The sequence below is a fragment of the Lutra lutra genome, chromosome 17, assembly GCF_902655055.1.
Source record: "Lutra lutra chromosome 17, mLutLut1.2, whole genome shotgun sequence".
Taxonomy (NCBI): domain Eukaryota; kingdom Metazoa; phylum Chordata; class Mammalia; order Carnivora; family Mustelidae; genus Lutra; species Lutra lutra.
Genome location: NC_062294.1, coordinates 49653019 through 49671702, shown reverse-complemented (window position 1 = coordinate 49671702; position 18684 = coordinate 49653019). Strand labels below are relative to the sequence as shown.

At 50.1% G+C, this 18684-nt stretch overlaps 1 protein-coding gene across 1 annotated transcript in view; it reads left to right on the top strand.

Annotated features, from left to right (window-relative positions):
* Positions 1-8836, top strand: part of EXOC3L2 (exocyst complex component 3 like 2) — a 36015-nt gene extending 27179 nt beyond the window's left edge. The window contains exons 10-13 of the mRNA XM_047710849.1: positions 2919-3041; positions 3552-3707; positions 4524-4645; positions 6853-8836. Coding sequence (XP_047566805.1) covers positions 2919-3041; positions 3552-3707; positions 4524-4645; positions 6853-7141 — 690 coding nt within the window. The 3' untranslated portion in view covers positions 7142-8836. The remainder of the gene's footprint in view (positions 1-2918; positions 3042-3551; positions 3708-4523; positions 4646-6852) is intronic.
* The last annotated feature ends 9848 nt before the right edge of the window (positions 8837-18684 follow it).

The window sequence follows — 18684 nt, the reverse complement described above, 5'->3', positions numbered from 1 at the left end:
CCCAGATCCCTGCCCAGCCTCTCCTAGACCTGGAGCCCTATTTACCTCTGGCTCCTGTATGTGCCCAGAGGAGGCCAGGGTCCGGTGGAAGGTGGGTGAGAGTGTTCGGAGAGGAAGGGGGGAGTACCTGGGAATGAGACAGGGTTGTGTGTGTGCTTGTTGCAATGCACGCTCAACCCACATGTTGTACATCTCAGATCACTCAGAACAAGAGCCAAAGTCCTTGTGGGTGAAGGGGGAGCCCAAGTCCCTGGATGGTCTGACCCTTCCCTCCCTGACCTCACCTCTTCCCACCTGCCTCCTCACTTACTCCACTCCTGCCCTACCAGTCCCCTCGCTGTTCCCTCACACGACAGACCCAGTCCAGCACCTCTGCACCGCCCGCCCCCACCCCCCCGCCGTAGCCACATAGCTCCCCCTCTCCCCTCTTTCAAGCCTTGACTCAGATCAGACCTCCTCCGACCGCCCTAGGTAAAACAGAAGTCCCGAGAGGAGACTCCCTTCCGCCCTGCCTGCTATGTTTTTCTCTAAGCACTTAGGGCCACCTGCACTCTGCCATGGCCTTTGCTTTTTTTTTTCTTTTTCCCCCCCTCCCCCAACTAGCTCCTCCCACCGGAATGTTAGCTTCTCAAGGGCAGGGTTTGTTGGAATATTTCTAAAATAAGTTTTTATTATGGAAAATTTCAAACATACACCAAAGTAGGCAGAATGACAGAATGGCCTCTTGGCAGACGAGCTCCAGCCAGTTATCCACGCCTAGCCAATCTGGTTTCACCTTTCCTCCACCTCCCTACCCCCCACCCCCGCCCCCAGCCCCCAGATCCCCTACATCCTGCCATCATCCATCAACACTTCAGCCTGCATCTCCAAAAGATAAGAAGTCCTTTTTATTTTTTTTTTAAATTTATTTATGTGAGAGACAGAGAGAGAGCATGAGAGGGGAGGTCAGAGGGAGAAGCAGACTCCCCATGGAGCTGGGAGCCCAATGTGGGACTTGATCCCAGGACTCCGGGATCATGACCTGAGCCGAAGGCAGTTGCTTAACCAACTGAGCCACCCAGGTGCCCCAAGAAGTCCTTTTTAAAATGAACATAACCACAGTGCCGCATTCATACCTAACACAGGGAACATACTTCCTTAGGGTCAGCAAATATATATATTATAACATATAAAAAGTATGTTATATATATATATGTTATAATATATATATTTGATATATGTATATGATATATACTATACATTAATAGCAAATATCAGGTGAGGATTCACAGTCCCCTGACCTGCTCATGATCATCAAATGCTTGGAGTTTTGTCTTATTCTGTGCTGTGTCCTAACCCTAACCCATGTGTCCCCAGCCACCCACCCATAGCTGACCCACACGTAGGGCTCAGAGTGTCTGCTGAATGACTACATGGGTAGGTGTGTGTGTGAACGTGAGCAAGCCAGGGTGGGGGGGATTATGGGGATGCTAGGCAGTGGGTACAGTCTTTGTTCCCAGCCTGGCTGGGCTGCTTCCAAATAGGGGGACCTGGGGCAAGTTACTTGTCCTCTTGGGGTTTCTGTTTGCTCATCTGGAGAATGGGCACAGGAATTCCAGTCTTCTCGGGAGTGGCTGTGAGGAAGCAATGGGGTCGTGGCTATAGAGTGCTTAGCTTGGTCCCGGACCATGGGTACTGGCTGCTTTCTTCCTAAAAATACAGGGTTTGTAGCAAGAGCGACACTCCCTGAGCCAGGCTCTGCATCGAGAGCATTGGCTCATTTAATTCACCTGCTTTTCTACAAAAGGCCCCATCCTGGGAGGTTCTGACAGCCGGTTACATGGGAATGGGAGAGCAGGAAGTGGGTGCGAGGTGGGACAGGACCTGCTTCAGACCCCATGGACGCGGAGCCCGGATATCCCCAGCACCTCACCTTCCCCAGGGTCCACGTAGACTGCAGCGTCTTCCCCTACTGCCCCCAGATCCACCTCAGAGACAGACCCACTGCCTGTCCCAGCTCTTGGATCATGTCCAAGTGCTTCCCTTCCCTCCCCCTACAGAAATCCTAAGAAATCTATTATCTGGGTTGTTCTCTCCCTCCTCACCCCTGTTACTCACTTCTTTCTCCCTTTCCTCTCCTTCCACCCCCCCCCACCCCAATTTCTGCCTCAGCCCCGCCCCTCCAGAGCGTCAAGATCTCCCTAAAGTATAAGCCTGGCCCTCTCCGTCTGTTCCCAACCTGCAGTGGCTCCCCAGTGCCCTCAGGAGGAAGCCGGGGCTCCTTACAGCCCAGTGTGCTCCAGCTCCACCCGCCCGCTTAGCTCCATCTCCCTGTCCCCTGTTCCCGCTTCAGGCGTCTGTGAAACCGAGTAGTTATACAGGACCCCTGCTTGGAAGAGCCCAAGCTTGGTGTGCCGCCATGCCCTTGCTGTCTTGAAGTTATTAGTAATTTTGAATAAGGGCCTTCTGTTTTCATTTTGCACTGGGACCCTCAAATTATATAGATGGTCTTGCCAGCCACACTGACCCTCTTTCTGATCCTCTGACCTGCAAACCCATCTGAAATCCCAGCGGCCTTCACACTGGCTCTTCCCGCTGATGGAGCCACTCCCTCACACAGCCGACACCTGGCTAACTACCACCATCCTCTGGGATCAGCTCTGGTGTCCCCTCCTCCAGGAAGCCCTCCTTGACTCTGCGCTGACTCAGGCACCCGCTCTGGGCTTCCTAAACTCTTGGATTCCCTCGTCCAGGCCCTGACCGCTCTGGGTCCATCTTTGGGGGATGGTCTGTTTCTCTCCTCAGACCGCGCGCCCCGGAAGGGCACAGTACAGCCCTGCAAGTCCAGCTCTCCTCTGTGGAGCTGCTAAGTGGAGAAAGAGGGTGGAAGGGAGGAGAGCTAAAACCATCCCCTCCATACTGTCCCCCCCCCCCCCAAGCCCTACTTCAAAAAGCTGATGCGCAGGAAGTGGCTGAACAGCCCGGAGGCCCTGGATGGCATCGTGGGCACGCTGGGCGCTCAGGCCCTGGCACTGCGCAGGATGCAGGACGAGCCCTACCAGGTGTGCGGGTTTGTGGTGGGGGAAGGGGGAGGGCTGGGCGTGAGAGTGGGGAGCCCTGGCGCTCCGCAGGGGGAGACCCCTTCGAGGCGCCGAGCAGCTAGCTCTCTCCGGATGCGATAGGCGGCGCTCTGCGCGGGGTCTGCGGGGAGGCAGGTGCGCGGGTACTGGGGCCTAGGGTGCGGCTCGCACAGGGCCGGGCCCCCTGGGAGGTAGAACTCCTGAGACTGGGGAGAGGGCTGGGACGGGGCATCCTTTGGGAGTCGGCAGGGTGTGTCGGCGAGCCGGTTAGGGGGCAGAGGAAGGTATCATCCAGCGGGACAGTGGTCACCTGTTGGGAGTCGGGAGGGCTGGTGTGTGTGGGGGGGAGGGCTTGGGGACGACGAGGGGGCGCGGCTCCCTGGGGGCAGGGGAGGTTTCCCGCGAGGTGCCCGGGGTGGGCGCCCGGCGGGAGGAGAGCCGGGAGGGCGTCATCGGCGGCTCACCAGCCCTCGCGTCTCCCTCGGTCCGCAGGCGCTGGTGGCCGAGCTGCACCGGCGCGCGCTGGTGGAGTACGTGCGGCCCCTGCTCCGCGGGCGCTTGCGCTGCCGCTCGGCGCGAACCCGCAGCCGAGTGGCCGGGAGGCTCCGGGAGGACGCGGCGCAGCTGCAGCGGCTGTTCCGGCGGCTGGTCAGTGCGGCCCGGGGGCGGGGGGCTCCGAAACTACGCGGAACCTGGGCTCCCGAGAACCCCGGGGCCCGAGAGTTGGGGCGGGGGCTTAGAAAAAGGCCTTACACCCAACTTTCAGTCCCCAGGGACACCTTGATCCTGGCCCTGCACGCCTAAAACTTGGCTTGCTCCGGGGGAGAGCAGGCCCCCGGGCGCAAACGGGCGTTGTGTCCCCTGTGCCTGGGGCTGGGGATTCTGTTAGTTCGGTCCTGCTAAGTGCTTAGGACCCTACCTGGCACGGAGCTCGCACTGCCTAAAACAGGGGGTGTTCTGAGCACACAGAGACGCTAAACACCCAACAGAAACTCATGATCCTGGCGTTTCCAATTCAAGAATTTAAAACGACTCATTTGCACCCATTTGTAATCAGCAGGACCGGAAGCGCTTCCTTCATCCGCGTTTCCAGGACTTTCTAGTCTGTAGTATTTGGAATCGCGGCGGTGGGGGGGCGGCGAAGGGTGCGTCATTTTATGGAAAAGGCGTGGGGGGGGGGAGACCTCTCGCACAAGTAACCCAGTTACCCTTAAGGGTCACCTTTTGAATACGACCACTAGGTTTGGAGAGATGTCCCGAGTCCCCCGTGATCCGCAAAACTGGGAATAGATACGTTTAGACTGGATTTGCCTCCACATTTCCAAAGCTTCCAGGTCCTTCCAAACCTCTGATCACGGCCTGTCATCTGCCCGGCTTTACCGAGAGAACAGAGGCCAGGAGGGGTGCGGTTTACGTGAAGGGGGACCTGGGGCCAGAGTGTGAGTCTGGGGCCTTCCCCTGCAGGAGTCCCAGGCCTCGTGGCTGGACGCCGTGGTGCCCCATTTGGCCGAAGTCCTGCAGCTGGAAGACACACCCAGCATCCAGGTGGAGGTGGGGGTGCTGGTCCGGGACTACCCAGACATCAGGTGAGAGCCCCCCACCCCCCACCGCGCCGGCCTGGCCCCTTGTTGCCCGCGCCGCCGCCAGGCCGAGGACTCCGGGCTTTGGCATCCGTCCTGGCGTTTCCTGCTCTTGGGCGAGGGAGGGAGGCGGCGAGCGTGTCTGACGGCCGTTTCCTGCTGCAACCAGGCCATTATTAATACTATTTCCCTCCTTCTCCTGCCGCCGCCGCCACCAGGGCTCGCAAACAAACAGGCAGTCACAGGAAGCCCAGGGCAGGGGGGCGCAGGGCCGCCGGCGGCAGGAAGGGCCGGCCCAGCCGGGGAGCCACGGGGGACACGGGGACACGCACGGGCAAGCGGGGCGCACACGCACTGGGACGGCGGCAGGCGCCGCTCAGATCCTGGTGGACCATTTCCTCTCCCTGGGACCCTCCCCTCTCCGAGCCTCTCCCAGTGGGGATAATAGCGCTCTTCTCACAGGATTGCTGGGGGAATTCTCCATCCTCAGTTAACACCAGCATTGCCCGCATTATCCACCCGGAAAGCAGGAACAAGACCAATGCTGGTTTCTTGAGTCCTTATGTTGGACCTAAGGAAGTTATTTTAGAAAATAATACGCAAGTAAAAGGCAGCACTGTTCTAAGTGCTTAGCATCCTCTTAGGCAGGTGGGAATTAAGCAGATTACCCCAAATGCCAAGCTAGCCAGTGGCCAAGCTGGGACTTGAGTCCGGGGGAGAGGCTGGCTCCAGCTGATGCACCTGATCACTGCCTCCACCCCCCACCTCACCCCCCCCCCCCCCCGCCAAGGTGGATGGTGGTGACAGTCCTTCTGGACTCTTCAGGCTGGAGGACACTGTGCTTTTGCAGAGATAAAACTCCACTCTGCCAGGGAGTGAGGCCCCAGCGGGGTTTACGCTCCAGGGTTGAGGAGATGAGGATTCTGGAAGCGAAGCCGGATGGACAGTTCTGGCTCTGGGGTGTGGGGCTCTTTGTCCTTGGGGAGACGCAAAGCCCTGAAGTCTTTGGGGGTGGTGGGAGTCCCAGCCTTTCTCCTGGATTGGGGTTTCTGACTTGGAATCTGCACTTGAACGCAAAGCTCAGTCTGAAGGCTCTCAAGCTTCTGGAGTGGCTCCAAAGCTTTGGAGCCTGTCTGAGCCAGAAGGCTCTTGAGCTCCAGTTTTGGATGAGTATATTTTGGAGCCATGGTGATTCCAAACCAGGGATGTGGGGACGTGAAGAGCCTGAGCTGCATTTGAAGGAGGGTAGTGAGGGCCCCAGGGCTCTAGTCTGAAATGGAAGTTCTGGAAATGACTGTTGGGTTCAGGCTCTTGAGTCAAAATGTGGTTGAGGGTCCTGGGGTGCTGGACCCGCGATCTGTTGCGGAGATGGGAGTGAAGGGAAGGCTCGGTTGTGTCAGATTTAAGGGCAAGGGTTGGAAAACAGAGTTTTGAGACAGAGTTTCTGTTTGAGGTGACGCCCCCGCCCCCCCAAGGTTAACTGGAGTTCTGGAGTGGAACTTTGGTTGAGCACTGGGGATGGGGTGGGAGGGTGACGTGCGTGTCCCAGGGGAACGAAGGTGCACTGTCATGGATGGGCTCTGGGTTGAGAGAGTTGGGGTCGGGTTTGGATACGGGCTCTGGAACTGCTGTGGTGGAGAACCTTCCAGACCTGGCCTGGGGAGTGGGGAGAGGGGAGAGGAGGGTTCGATGGAAATGTGGCCAAGCCTTCCTGCGCAGCATCTGAGTGGTGGTGGGGGGCTGTTGGAGGTGCGAGTGAAGATGAAGTGGGGGGTGTTGCTGACTCCGGAGCTTAAGCAGGTGTGAAGGGGCCAGAAGGAAGCCCAGAAGCTGTGTGCGCTGATTCGGGGCTGCAGACCGAAGGCTAACTGGGTGCTTAGGAAGCCGCCTGTGCTGGGTGTAGAGGAGAGGGTTCTGGAGTCAGTGATGAGTGGAAGGATTTGGAAATGGCTGGTTAGCGACGTTCTGGGGGGCATGCTGCTAGGAGGAGGGTCTGGGAGGACTAGAAATGGGGAGGGACTAGGGGTTGGGATGGGGGAGGGTGCAGGGGAAGGGCTGCTGGTATGGGGAAAGAAGCCTGAAGGGGGCTTTAAAGGGGCTCCAGAGCTAAGGCAGGCTCTGGGACAGATGGGGGCCTGATGAGGTTCACAGGGGGGCTGTGTGCGTCTGGCACGGAGAACCCCATGCACCTGTCCCTTCCTCTCTCCCCTCAGGCGGAAGCACGTGGCAGCCCTCCTCGACATCCGGGGCTTGCATAACACAGCAGCCCGCCAGGAGATCCTGGCCGTGGCCCGGGACCTGGAACTGTCTGAGGGGGGAGCCCTGTCACCCCCTCGGGACCGCGCCTTCTTCTCAGACATCTCCGTGCCCCGCCCACCTTTCTGCCTTGGCCTCCCTCTCTTCCTGGGCTGCCTTCCCCTCTCCCGGGTGGCCAGGTCTGGTTTGGCCTGTCTGCCCCGACTTCGGCCTCTGTCTCCATCACGGCCCCCTACCCAACGCTGAGACTCTCCCAGCCCTCCACCTCAGTGCCCCCCATCTTTGCTGCTGACAAACCGTCCTCCTGTACGGGCTCCCTCTTGACTCCCTGCCTGGGACCACAGACTGCCCCGCTCCCGCCCCGGTGTGTGTGTGTGGGGGATGGAAAGGTCCTCAGAGGTCTTGGCCACCCCTAAACCCCCCAAATAGAAGAGAAACAGGCCGGAGGGAGCAAGGACTTTCCCAAGGCCATGAAGCTCGTTCCCAGCACCAGCTCCCGGCCCAGTGTGCGGTGGCAGGCGTTTTGGAAGGCTCTACAGAAGTATCCCAGGCCCCCCCTTTCCCCTCACCTCAAGGTCTGGCCCCGGTCCAACATATTAAGGAATGTACGATACTTAGAATAAAGAGGTTTCTATTTAACACAAGGAAGGGCTGAGTCCCCAGTGTGTGGGGGAGGAAGGACCGGGGGCAGGGCCCAGGGCCAAGGGCTTCTCACACGCCCGAGGCTGGGCTGGGGTCCAACTCCTGGACAGGGCAGTGGAGGCTGAGGGAGGCCCTGTGGGCCAGAAGCGGGCAAGTTCATCCCCTTTACCCCCCGAGGCCCCCAGGCGCGGGACTCCGGGGCAGGCCCTCAGCCACGCTCGGCCAGGGTCCCACATTTCGTCAATCCTGAAGTGCCTCTCCCTGGTTTCTGGGCTTGGTGGTTCCTCCTTGGCACACCCCACCCCCCTCCATCCATCCTTAGCCGGGAAGCTGTGTCAAGAGAGGAAGGAGGTTGGGGGCAGGGCCGGCGGCATCCAGGGCGCCCTCCTGGGTTGATGCAGGAAAATCTCAGGGTGGGAAAAATTCCAGCCTCTCACCCACAGCCCCGCCGGATTCTGGTCCCCACGGAGACCTTGAGGTCACCTCCCTGATGACCCCTACCCCTCCGGCCTGGTTGGACAGCCTATGATGGATGCTTCCTGGGGGGGTATGTGCGTGCGCGTGTATGTGTGTGTGCGCATGTGTGTGTGTTTCCCTGAGAAATGGGAAGGAGGAGGCAGCCAGCGGTCAGCTCTGGGGCTGGGGTTGGAACCTCACCCACATGTGAACTCAGGAAGGTGGGGACTCAGGAGTCTTGGAGCCTCTGGGCTGTGTGACCTTGGGCAGGAAGCTGCCCCTCTCTGGGGAAGCGCTTAACCTCTCTTTCCCCAGGGCCAAGGTGAGCCATCTAAAGGGTCTACCCTCCTCACTTCCACTGCTAAGAGGACACCTTCAATGTCACTGATGCACAACAGAGGAGAGGCAGAATGAACGACGGGTTGCGGTCTTGTAGGCATTTCACGAAGGACCTGTGGACCTCCGTGCGGCAGTATTCTTCCCAGATGTGGGTCCCCCATTTACAAACAGCTTGATGGAGACAGGATCTGCATGCCAGACCATTCATCCCTTTGAAGGTTCGATTCAGTCGCTCTTGGTATATTTGCCGAGTTGTACAACCATCATCACAGTCAGTGTTAAGAACAGTGTCAGCATCCCAGAAAAGAAACCCTGTACCCCTTAGCCGCCCATCCCCCTCAGGCCCTGGCGACCACTGGTCTACTTTTTGTCTTTGTAGATTTGTCTATTTTGGACATTTCATGTAAGTGGGGTCATAGAATATGTGTGTGTGTGTGTGTGTGTGTTAAGAATACTTAATATGGGACGAACGCCTGGATGACACAGTGGGTTAAGTGTCCAACTCCTGGTTTCGGCTCAGCTTGTGATCTCACGGTCCGGGATCGAGCCCCACACTGGGCTCTGCGATTCCCATCAGGTCGGCCGAGATTTTTCTCTCTTTCTTCCCCTCCCACTTGTGCTCGTGCTCCCCCTCTCTCTAAAATAAATAAAATCTTTTCTAAAAAAGAACACTTAATGTGAGATCTGCCCTCTTAACACATTTTTAAGAAACATTTATCTATTTAATTAATCTCAACACCCAGCGCGGGGCTTGAACTCATGACGCCGAGATCAAGAGTCACACGATCCTGGACTGAGCCGGCCCCTTGTGCATAAGGCGCCCCGTATTGTTACCCTCAGGCACAGTGTTGCAGGGCGACCTCTGGAGCTCACTCATCTTGTATGACTAACCTTATCTCCACTGAACAACTCCCCGACTCCCCGTACAACCCAGCCCCCACCCGGGAATCACCCTCCTCTCCCCATCTGTGCGTGGGAGAGGTTGAGAGAGCGCACAGGAGTGGAACCAGCAGAACCTGCCCTTCTGGGACTGGTGGATGTCGCTTAGCCGAAGGTCCTCCAGCTCCGGCCCAGTTGTCACAAAGGGTGGGTTAGGATTTCCTTCTCTTCAGCCTGGGAATTCGCCCATTGTGTGGAGAGAACCACATTCTCTTCATCCATTTGGCTGGTGACGGGCATGGGGGCGCTTTTCACAGTTTGGCTATTTGTGAATAAACGTGTGTTCTTTTTGCGTCTCTGCTCTTTCAGGGACCATAATGTTTTTGAGGTTCGCCCAGCTTCTGCCTTGTGTCAGTACGTCCTTCCCTTTTACTGTCGAGTAATATTGGAGGAGGAGGAGGAGGCTGGGGGCGGGCGTGGGGGTGGGGGAGAAGGACGAGGAGAAGGATGAGCTCCTTGAGTGTGTCCCAAATGGAGAACATGGCACTCTCCTCCCGGCCCTGGGAGAAGGAACTCTTTATTTCAGGCAGGAAGCAAAGACTCGGCTGGTTAGACACCAGCTGCAGGACAGTATGTTAGAGGCAGTGGCCGAGACTTGAACTCCAGTCAGGTAGACTTCAAGAGCTGCCCGCCACTATCCACGAGGCCCCTTGTGTGTCAGGCTCGGTGTGCACCTGATTGTGCCCCTCACCTTGCTTCCTGGTCCCAGGCGACCCTCTCCCCACCACTCCCAGGAGATGGATGGTGTCCTCATCCCTGGTGCACCGCTGAGGTCCCCAAGCCCTGACAGTCACTGTGTATAGTCACACAGCCAGGAAGTGGCCGAGCAGCCCTGTCACTGTGGATAAAAAGAGACGAGCCAGCTGGGGAGAAGACTCTTCATAGGGGCCCCTGCCCTATGAAGGTGAGAGTTTTTATGAGGAATGGTGGATAAAATGTGTTCCATGCTTTTTCTGTATCTTGTATGGCAATCCAATTATTTTCTTCCTTATTCTGTTGATGGGATAACTTAGTTGGATGAACTTTTTGACGGTTAATAGATCAGGTGGCCTTCACCTGAACTAAAAACTTTTGTGCATCAAAGGACACTATCAAGAGAGTAAAAAGACAACCCACAGAATGGAAAAGAATATTCAAAAATGGCTTCATGGGGCGCCTGGGTGGCTCAGTGGGTTAGAGCCTCTGCCTTCGGCTCGGGTCATGGTCCCAGGGTCCTGGGATCGAGCCCCGCATTGGGCTCTCTGCTCCGTGAAGAGCCTGCTTCCTCCTCTCTCTCTGCCTGCCTCTCTGCCTACTTGTGATCTCTCTCTGTCAAATAAATAAATAAAATGTTAAAAAAAATGGCTTCATGTGATAGGGGATTCACATCTAAGATAGAAAAAGAACTCTGTGGGGCGCTTGGGTGGCTCAGTCAGTTAAGCATCTGATTCGTTTTTTTTTTTTTTTAAGATTTTATTTATTTGTCAGAGAGAGAGGGAGAGAGAGCGAGCACAGGCAGACAGAATGGCAGGCAGAGGCAGAGGGAGAAGCAGGCTCCCCGCCAAGCAAGGAGCCTGATGTGGGACTCGATCCCAGGACGCTGGGATCATGACCTGAGCCAAAGGCAGCTGCTTAACCAACTGAGCCACCCAGGCATCCCAAGCATCTGATTCTTGATCTCAGATGAGGTCATGATCTCAGGATTGTGAGTTCAAGCCCCTCGCTGGGCTCCACACTGGGCGTGGAATCTACCTTAAAAAAAAAAAAAAAAGAACTCCTATAACTCAACAACAAAATAACTGATAACCTGATTCAGAAATGGGCAAGGGACTGGAAAAGATATTTCTCCAAAAAATCGTATTTGTTCTTTTAAGGCAATCCCTTCAAACAAACCAACAAAAAGACATTTCTTCAAGGAAGACATACGAATGGCCAGTAAGTCCATGAAAAGATGCTTATCGGGGAAATGCAAATCAAAAGCCAATGAGATAACCACTTCATGCTCACTGGGATGGCTATTAATTTTGAACAAAAAAATAAAGGATAAAGGGGTGCCTGGGTGGCTCAGTAGGTTAAGGCCTCTGCCTTTGGCTCAGGTCATGATCCCAGGGTCCTGGGATTGAGTCCCGCATGGGGCTCTCTGCTCAGCGGGGAGTCTGTTTCCTCCTCTCTCTCTGCCTGCCTTTCTGCCTACTTGTGATCTCTGTCAAATAAATAAATAAAATCTTAAAAAAAAAAAAGGAAAAAACAAACAAACAAAAAAGTAAAAAACCAAGTGTTGGCAAGGATGTGGAGAAATTGGAACCCATGTGCATTATGGTGGGAATTCAAAATGGTGCAGCCATTACGGAAACTGGTATGGGGGTTCCTTGAGAAGTTTAACAGAGAATCACTGTAAGATCCAGCATTTCCATTTCTAGTTATGTGCTCCCAAAGAACTGAGGGGCTCAAACGTAGTTGGCACACCAACATTCACAGCACCATTACTCACAATGGACAAAAGGTAGAAGCAGTCCGGGTATCCATCAGCAGATGAATGGATAAACAGAATGTGGTATGTCCATACAATGGTATATTATTCAGCCTTAAAACTTAAAATCACGATACACACCACAGCATGGAGGAACTTTAAAAACATCACGCCAAGTGAAATAAGCCAGACACAAAAGGACAAATACTCTTTACAAAAGGACACAAAAGGACAAACACCACCTAGATGTGGGATGTGGAGTAGTCAATTTCATAGAGAAAGAAGGGAGAATAGTGCTTTTCAGGGGCTGGGGGGCAGAAGGGAACGGGGACTTGTGTTTAATGAGTACAGAGTTTCCATTTGGCATAACAAGAAAGTTCTGGGGGAGGATGGTGGGGAAGGCAGCCCAGCACCATGAATGTACTTAACGCCACTGAAATGTGCACTTAAAGATGATGGGGCTATGGGGCACCTGGATGGCATTAAGCATCTGCCTTCCGCTCAGGGTATGGTCTCAGGGTCCTGGGATCGAGCCCCATGGCCGGCTCCCTGCTTGGTGGGAAGCCTGCTTCTCCCTCTCCCACTCCTCCTGCTTGTGTTCCCTCTTTGCCTGGCTCTCTCTCTCAAATAAATAAAAACTTAAAAAAAAAAGAAAGATGGTGGGGCTGGTCAATTTTATGTGCTGTGTATTTTACCACAATTTTCAAAAAGTTAAAAACTTTAAGAAACTGAAGGCAAAAAACACTTTTCTTGACATTCCAAAGCTTAGAGAATGTATCACCAGCAGACCTGCAAAACAGGAAATGTGACAGAAAGCCCTTCAAGCATGAGGGAAAAAGATACCAGATGGAAATCTGGATCTACACGAAGGAATGAGAAACGCCAGAAATGGTAACTATTTAGTAACCACCAGAAATGGTGGGTAAGTAAGTACACAAGCTGGTTTTTCTGTTTTTGTTTTTGTTTTTTAAGATTTTATTTATTTATTTGACAGAGAGAGACATAGCGAGAGAGGGAACACAAGCAGGGGGAGTGGGAGAGGGAGAAGCAGGCCTCCTGCTGAGCAGGGCTTCATCCCACAACCCTGGGATCACGACCTGAGCCAAAGGCAGATGCTTAACCAACTGAGCCACCCAGGCGCCCCTCACATCTCTTCAATAGACAACTGATTAAGCAAAATTAATTACAGTGTTGTTGTGGTGTGTATAACATATGTAACAGTAAAATGCATGAAAAGAGCACAAATGTAGAGAGGGGAGACATGCAAAGGTCCTGTTGCAAGGTTCTTATGTCCTATGAGAGTTTTAGTAGATAACCTGAACATAGTCTGTGATAAGTTAATGTTCTAACATAAACTCTAAGCAAACACTAAAAGAACAAAACAAAGAGCTATAGCTATTAAACTTAAAAGCATGTGAAATGGTATCATAAAAAAATACTCAATCCAAATAAAGGTGGAAAAAGGGAACAAAGGACCCCATAAGACAGGTTTTTTCTTTAAATCAAGACGACAGATTTACGCCTAACCATACCAATAACTACATTGAACCTAAATTATAGAAACACCCAATTATAAGACAGACCTTGTCAAGCCTGACTGTTATGAACTGTGCGCTGCCTAAGGAGTACACTTTACTTTTTTAGAACATTTTATTTATTCGAGAGAGAAAAAGACCGCACACACAAGATGGGAGTGGGGGGCAGAGGGAGAGGGAGAAGCAGAAGTTGGTTCTTTGAGAAAGTTAATAAAACTGATAGGTTTCTCATTAGATCAAATCAAGAAAATAAATGATAAAATTTTCTAAATTCAGGAAGGGAAGAAAGGACATCTCTGCATTTCTCAAAGAAATTAAAAGCATAGAAAAAAGAATATTATGAACAATATAATGCCAATAATTTGACACGTTAGTTGAAAGGGACAAATTCCTTGAAAAATGCAAATTACCAAAACTGACACAGAAGAACTAGGATATCTCAATAGCCTTTTAACTATTAAAGAAATCAATTAATAGTTAAAAACCTTTCCACAAAGAAAGTATAAGAGGCAGACGGCTTCACAGTTGAATCCTATTAAACATTTCAGCAAGATGTCATATCAATCTTACATAAACTCAGAACACAGAGGAGGAGAGAGTGCTTACCAATTCACTCTACAGGACCAACATTACCTTGAAATCTAAATCAGACAAAAGCATTACAATAAAAGAAAAAAAATAGAACAAATGTCCCCCAGGAATATAGATATGAAAACCCTTAACAAAATATTAACAGAGCTACTGAAGCAACACATAAAAAGGAAACACTGGGGGCGCCTGGGTGGCTCAGTTGGTTAATCAACTGCCTTCGGCTTAGGTCATGATCCTGGAGTCCTGGGATCGAGTCCCACATCGGACTCCCTGCTCGGCGGGGAGTCTGCTTCTCCCGCTGATCTCTCTCTCCTCTCATGCTCTCTCTCTCTCTCAAATAAATAAATAAAATCATTAAAAAAAAAAATTAAAAAAAAAAAAAAAAAGGAAAACACTTGGGCGCCTGGGTGGCTCAGTGGGTTAAAGTCTCTGCCTTCGGCTCAGGTCATGATTCCAGGGTCCTGGGATCGAGCCCCACAGCTGGTTCTCTGCTCAGCAGGGAGCCTGCTTCCCCCTCTCTCTCTGCCTGCCTCTCTGCCTACTTGTGATCTCTGTCTGTCAAAAAAATAAATAAAATCTTAAAAAAAAAAAAAAGGAAAACACTTCCTGACCATTGGGGTTTATTCTAGACTGGAAAGCAGGTTTAGCCATCATAAATCTACCAATGGAATCAGCCACATTAATAGGATTTTGGAGAGAACCCACATCATCTCAATAAATGCCAATAATGTGACATAATTCAACATTCATGGTAAAAACTCCTAGCAAACCAGAAAGAGTACGAAATTTGCCTAACTTAAGAAAAGGTGTCTACAAAGAGCTACACTGACATTTTACTTACTGTGAAGACTGAACACCCTCCCTCTAGGACCAGGAAGAGGAGAAGGATGTCTATCGTCATACTTCTATTAAATATTGTAGTAGAGATCCTGGCTAGGGCAGTAAGGCAATAAAAAGGAAATAAATGGCAACAGATTGGAAAAGAGGACGTAAACTTCCATTTGTGGTGGCATGATTATTTACATAGAAAATCCTAAGTATTCTAGCAAAAAAAAAAAAAATTAAAAGTGCTGACACTGATAAACAAAATCTTTAAAAAAAAATCACTTATTTATTTGACAGACAGAGATCACAAGTAGGCAGAGAGAGAGGGAAGCAGGCTCCCTGCTGAGCAGAGAGCCCAATGCTGGGCTCGATCCCAGGACTCTGGGATCATGACCAGAGCTGAAGGCAGAGGCTTTAACCCACTGAGCTGCCCCTAATAAGTAATTTTAACAAGGTTGCAAGATACAAGGTAAACATAAGAAATTAACTGTATTTTTAGATACTAAGAACAAACAGTTGTAAAATAACATTTTGAGATATCATTTACAACAGTGCCACAAAACATAAAATACTTACATTAAAGCTAACAAAATATGTACAGGAAGTAGGCACTGAAAACTATAAAACATGAATGGAAGAATTTAATGAAAACCTAAATAAATGGAGAGATAGACTATATTCATGAATTACAAAGCTCAGATTGCTGTCAATTCTCCTCGAATTTACCTATAGATTCAATACAGTCCCAATAAAAATCCCAGCTATCTTTTTTTTTTTAATTTTGTAGAAATTGACCAATGTAGAAATTCTCAAATTCACATGGAAACACAAAGGACCAAGAGTGGCTAAGACAATTTCGAAAAACAACCAAGTTGCAAAGCTAACCCTATCTGATTTCAAGATTTATTTTGCAACTGCAGTAATCAAACAGTGTGTTTGCTTTTGGCAAAAAGACAGAAAAATAGATCAATGATACAGAATAAAGAGTCTGGGAATTAACGCAATCAAAATCTCCCCATCTTTTTAGGGAACATGACCAACTGATTCTAAAATTTATATAGAAATTCAAGGACTTGGGACTTGGGTGGCTCAGTGGTTAAGCCTCTGCCTTCCGCTCAGGTCATGATCTCAGGGTCCTGGGATCAAGCCCCGTATTGGGCTCCCTGCTCTGTGGGGTGCCTGATTCTCCCCCTCTCTCGCTGCCTGTCTCTCTGCCTATTTGTGATCTCTCTCTGTGTCAAATAAATAAATAAAATCTTTAAAAAAGAAAAAAAATTCAAGGACTTAAAATATTAGAGATGGGATGCCCAGTGGTTCAGTCAGAGCATGTGACTCCTGATCTCAGGGCTGTAGATTTGGGCCCCACATAGGGGTAGAGATCACTTTAAAAAATAAAGAAATAAAAATGACAAGAGCTCCGAAAACAAACAAACAAACAAAGTCTTAAAAATAAATAAATAAATAAATAAAATCAGGGATGGAGAGCTTTACTACTTGATTTCAAGACTTTCTATAAAGAGCCCAAAATAGACCCAAAGTTGATTTTCTTTTTTTAAAGATTTCATTTATTGGACATAGAGACAGCGAAAGAAGGAACACAAGCAGGGGGAGGGGTAGAGGGAGAAGCAGGCCTCCCGCTGAGCAGGAAGTCTGATGTGGGGCTCGATCTCAGAACCCTGGGATCATGACCTGAGCCAAAGGCAGATGCTTAACCCACTGAGCCACCCAGGCACCCCCAAAGTTGATTTTCTATAAATATGTCAGTATAATTCATGGGAGGCAAAGATAGTCTTTTCAATAAAAAGTAGTTATGTACATGAACAAAACTGGACCTGGCCCACACAGCACACCGTAATTTTTTTTAAAGATCTCATTTATTTATCTGACAGAGAGAAAGTGAGAGTCACAGCATGAGTGGAGCGGGGAGGGGCCGAGGGAGAGGGAGAAGCAGGCTCCCCGCTGAGCAGGGTACATGAAGTGGGGCTCCATCCCAGGACCCAGGGATCAGGACCTGAGCTAAAATCAAGAGTCAGACGCTCAACCCACCCAGCCACCCAGGTGCCCAGCACACAGTAATTAACTCAAGTGAACCACAGACCTAAGGATAAAGGCTAAAACCATAAAACTTGTAGAAGAAAACACTGGAGAAAATCTTTTCAAACCTGGGGTTGGCAAAGATATTTTATCTTATTTATTTACTTCTTAAGATTTTATTTTTACAATAAACAGGCAAAGATGTTGTAGACAAGACATGAAAAGCACTGGTCATGAAAGAAAAAAAAAAAAAAAGAAAAAGAACAGGGGAGCCTGGCTGGCTCAGTCGGAGCAGTACACAATTCTTGATTTTGAGGTCATGGGTTCAAGCCCCATGTTGGGAGTAGCGATGACTAAAAAATATAAATAAATAAACTTAAAAAAAAAAAAGAAAAAGATAAATGGGATTTCATCAAAATTAAAAACTTCTGTTCTTTAAAAGACATAATTAAGGAAATGATCATCTAAGCCAGAACCTGGTAAGAAATATTTGCAATACTTATTTCTGCCACAGAAGGTGAATCCAGGATACATAAATTACCTGCACAACTCCATAATAAAAAGATTTTAAAAAATTATTTATTTAAATAATCTCTACACCCAAGGTGGGGCTTGAACTCGTGACCCCCAGATCAAGAGTCACATGTTCTAGCACCTAAAATGGCCACATGCTCCAATAATAAAAAGATTTTAAAAATCCAACTTTCAAGTGAGCAAAAGCCTTAACCCTTCTGAAAAGAAAATATGCGAATGGCCAACAGACACACGGAGATACTCAATCTACAATCACCACAAAAATTAAAATTGATACCACAAAGAGGTATCGCTACACGTCTTCTAGAAAGGCTGAAATCGTACAAGACTGACAGCACCAGACCTTGGCAAAAACGTGGAGGAGCTGGAACGCTCACATATTTGCTGAAGGGAATGTAAGCATGGACCCTAGTTTGGAAAACAGGTTGGCAGTCTGTTGTCAGGTTGAACATAGTTTTATCTGATGACTGAGAAATCCCTCTTGGGTATGTAGCCAAGAGAAAGGAAAGCAGATGTTGACAAGAAGATTCATGGAAGATTTACTCATAATATCAAAAGAACTGGAAACAAGCCAAATGTGTATTCGTAGGTTATTAGAAACCAGTCACAGGATAGTCATAATGGATATCGCTGGTCAATAAAAAGGAACATGCGGGTGACAACACTGGTGAATCCAGAACCATCACGCTGAAAGAAAGAAGCCAGACCCAGAAGTGTATAGACAATACCATTTCATGTAGATGAAATTCTAGTCTGTGCAAAGCTAACCAATCATAACACGAACCAGATCTGTGATCACCAGGAGGAGTTAAGGAAAATTGGCTGGAAAGAACAAAAGGCCTTCTGGAAGAATAAAAATGTTCTACACCTTGATCTGTGTGGTGATCATATAAGTGTATATATTTTTCAGAACTCAATGAACCGTATACGTGTAGCGTGAGCATTTTATTACATGTAAATTATACTTCTATAATGTTGATTTTATTTTGAAGATTTTACGTATTTATTTATTTATTTTAGAGAGAAAGAGACCACAAACAGGGGGAGGAGCAAAGGAGGAGGTAGAGGGAGAGAGGGCCCCGAGCGGACTGTGCCCTGAGCATGGGGCCTGGCACTGGGCTCGATCTCATGACCTTGAGATCATGACCTGAGCCAAAGCCAAGAGCCACACGCTTAACTGACTGAGCCACCCATGTGCTCCTGTAATGTTGATTTATTATTTTAAGATTTTATTTATTTATTTATTTGACAGAGAGAGAGAGAGAGAGATCACAAGTAGGCAGAGGGGCAGACAGGGGGTAGGGGGATCCCTACTGAGCAGAGAGCCTGATGTGGGGCTCCATCCAAGGACCCTGAGATCATGACCTGAGCCAAAGGCAGAAGCTTAACCCATTGAGCCACCCAGGCGCCCCAGGACATGTTGATTTTAAAATAATTCATTTGTT